The sequence below is a fragment of the Phyllopteryx taeniolatus genome, chromosome 11 (genome assembly GCF_024500385.1).
Source record: "Phyllopteryx taeniolatus isolate TA_2022b chromosome 11, UOR_Ptae_1.2, whole genome shotgun sequence".
NCBI lineage: Eukaryota > Metazoa > Chordata > Actinopteri > Syngnathiformes > Syngnathidae > Phyllopteryx > Phyllopteryx taeniolatus.
This window is the reverse complement of record NC_084512.1, coordinates 17,682,519-17,685,531: the sequence shown is the minus strand read 5'-3', so window position 1 is coordinate 17,685,531 and position 3,013 is coordinate 17,682,519. Positions and strand designations below refer to the sequence as shown.

Below are 3,013 nucleotides of genomic sequence, written 5' to 3'. Positions count from 1 at the left end.
TCAGCTGCTTTTTTCCCCCCCTCCTCTCTCCTTCCCGGAGTGAAAACGTCTCCCAGTGTCGAGTGCGGGACTACACGCAGGGAGGACGCGGACACGGACGCACACGACGGAAACCTCTTCTTTCCTCACTCGCGTCTTCATCTTGCACATCTCCAACCAACAGGATTATTATTATTACTCGCTTTGTTTTTGTTGGTTTTTGCGGCGTTCTTCTTCTCTTTTTTTTGGTGTGGTTTCCTTAATGCATCTGAGCGAAGCCTCGCCGTCCACTTGGCTGGCCATTGGGACATGAGCACGTCGCCCTCGGCGTCTGTCCTGACGAATCTCGGTGAGTTGAGCGTAGCCTGGGAGCGAGCAAGTCGTCGCGGAAGCAGCGGTAGCGACGAGCCGGCCTCTTCTCTCTTCCTCCGCCAGCAGAAGCAGAGGCAACAGCAGCAGCCGAGGCAGAAGCAGCAGCACTCGGCGCCGCCGTCAGACCCGCTACGGCAAGCCAAGCGACTCCCGGTGAAGGTTTTGAAAATGCTTACCGCACGCTCGGGGCACATTTTGCACCCGGAGTATCTGCAGCCTTTGCCCTCCACCCCCGTCAGCCCCATTGAGGTAAGATAAAGATTGCTTTAAAAAAAAACAAAAAAAAAACATAATAATAATAATAAATAAAAAAATAAGTGAAAAGTTGTGTTTAGAAAGAAAAATACATACAATTCTAGCCTAAATGTCCTCAAAGTAGTAATAAAATGACAATTTCGTCTCCAGCTCGATGCCAAGAAGAGTCCCCTGGCTCTCCTGGCGCAGACGTGCTCCCAGATCGGCAAGCCGGACCCCCCGCCCTCCTCCAAACTCTCCTCCGTCGCCTCCAATGGATCTAGCGACAAGGATTCTAAATGCGGCCCGTTGAAGATGAGCGACATCGGCGCGGAAGACAAGTCTAGCTTCAAGCCCTACTCCAAGCCGTCCGACAAGAAGGACTCGTCGGGCGGCGGCGGCGGCGGCGCGGACAAGTCTGGTTTCCGAGTGCCGAGCGCCACCTGTCAGCCGTTCACGCCGCGCACAGGCAGCCCCAACTCGAGCTCTTCTGCCTCCCCCATGCCGGCGGAGGGCAAGGACGACAAGAAGGAGTCGGACTGCGGGAAAAGCGGCACAGACGGCGGCTCGGCCACGTCCAGCCACAGCCGGATAAGCGTGAGTTGCGGTGGGATTAACGTGGAGGTGAACCAGCACCAGGAGACCACGCACGGCCCCAAGACCTCCGCTGCCTCCTCCGCGTCGGAGTCCTCCCCGGTCACGTCCGTGTCCTCGGCCTCGGTGCTCGGCTCGGGGCTCGTCGCGCCCGTGTCCCCTTACAAACCGGGCCAGACCGTCTTTCCGCTCCCCCCGGCGGGCATGACGTACCCGGGCGGCTTGGCCGGGGCCTACGCCGGCTACCCTCAGCACTTCATGCCGCACGGGGGCAGCCTGGTCAACGCGCAGCTGGCCAGCTCGCTCGGTTGCAGCAAGGCCGGCACCAGCCCACTGGCCGGAGCTTCCCCGCCCTCCATCATGTCGGCCAGCCTGTGCAGAGACCCTTACTGCCTCAGCTACCACTGTGCCAGCCACTTGGCGGGCGCGGCCGGGGCGTCGTGTACGCACGACGCGGCCGCTGCAGCCGCAGCCAACGCGCTCAAGTCCAGCTACCCGCTCATGTACCCGACGCACCCCATCCACGGGGTGCACTCCTCGGCCCCCTCCTTCAGCGGACACCCGTTGTACCCGTACGGTTTTATACTCCCCAACGACCCCCTGCCCCACGTTTGCAACTGGGTGTCGGCCAACGGACCGTGCGACAAGCGATTCTCCTCCTCAGAGGAGCTCCTGAACCACCTGAGGACACACACCGCTTTCACCGGGGCGGAGAAGCTCATCTCCGGCTACCCGGGCTCCTCCTCGCTGGCCAGCGCGGCTGCTGCGGCCATGGCCTGTCACATGCACATGCCGCCGTCGGGGCCCCCCGGCAGCCCCGGGACTTTGGCTCTGAGGAGCCCGCACCACGCACTGGGACTCAGCAGCCGCTACCACCCGTACTCGAAAAGCCCGCTGCCCGCACCCGGAGCCCCCGTCCCGGTCCCCGCGGCCACCGGCCCTTACTATTCCCCTTACGCACTGTACGGCCAGAGACTCACCACAGCATCAGCGCTCGGATACCAGTGAGAGCAGGGGAGACAAAAAAACCCAAACGCATACACACACACACACACACACACGCACACACACAAAAGACTTTGCAAAGTTTATAATACAAAGAATGCAAATATAAAGACTTTTATATGGACATATGGGCGGGATCCGTGGACTTCAAACTGTATTTATTTATATGTCTGCTTCAAAGGAACAAGCAGGCTGCAAAATGGAACATATTTGAGCAAGTCAAAAAGTGCATTATGTGGCATTATGTAAGTCTAGAGCTAAAGTGGATGAGCGGAGCACACACTGTTCGAAAACTAATTCAAAGTAGGCTTCCTCATTTCGATGTTCGTTTCAGAATTGCTATGATTGTATTTGTTCTTATTTAAAAGGAAAAAAAAATGTCTCACCGAGAAAAGAAAAATAATTTACATGCATGTTTTTTTGTTTTGTTTCTTAAAATTCTGAAATTGTCCACATTTGAAATTGCCGTTATTTTTCAGGTGTATACCATGGGGAGAGAATTGGTATTTTTTTGTATGTATTCTGAGGAAAAAAAAATAAGAAACAATTCTGTTCCATATCTTCGTGTGCCTCATTGATTTGATTCACTATACCGACCATAAATGTGTTTTATTCTTCTAACCTTAATTCTGTTAACGTAGCCGTTGGATTAAAAAGAGTGTGTGTTTTTTTTTCTTCAGCAAAGGCATTAATTTCTAAAGCTGTCATCTTTTGGAAAAAAAATTCTTTAATTTAGTAGAAAGTAGTATACGTTCTAACTGAAAGATAAAAACAATCGTTGTTTCAGGAGTGTGTGTGTGTGTGTGTGTGTGTGTGGGTGGGTGTGTGC

At 54.1% G+C, this 3,013-nt stretch overlaps 1 protein-coding gene across 3 annotated transcripts; it reads left to right on the top strand.

Moving 5' to 3' along the window:
• znf503 (zinc finger protein 503) lies at positions 1-2,741 on the top strand. Of its 3 annotated transcripts, none has more exons than XM_061790512.1 (3): positions 2-328; positions 418-600; positions 757-2,741. In XM_061790512.1, exons 2-3 carry the CDS (start codon positions 520-522, stop codon positions 2,185-2,187), a joined length of 1,512 nt encoding a protein of 503 aa, XP_061646496.1. In that variant the 5' UTR covers positions 2-328; positions 418-519; the 3' UTR covers positions 2,188-2,741. The 3 variants fall into 3 exon arrangements, with proteins under 3 accessions (XP_061646494.1, XP_061646496.1, XP_061646495.1); XM_061790511.1 differs by having other exon boundaries at positions 415-600; XM_061790510.1 differs by having other exon boundaries at positions 1-600.
• The last annotated feature ends 272 nt before the right edge of the window (positions 2,742-3,013 follow it).

Coding starts and splice junctions, on each gene's coding strand:
- znf503 (XM_061790510.1), top strand. CDS start 289: ATGAGCACGTCGCCCTCGGCGTCTGTCCTGACGAATCTCGGTGAGTTG. Junction 601..756: donor CCCCCGTCAGCCCCATTGAG/GTAAGATAAAGA, acceptor TTTCGTCTCCAG/CTCGATGCCAAGAAGAGTCC.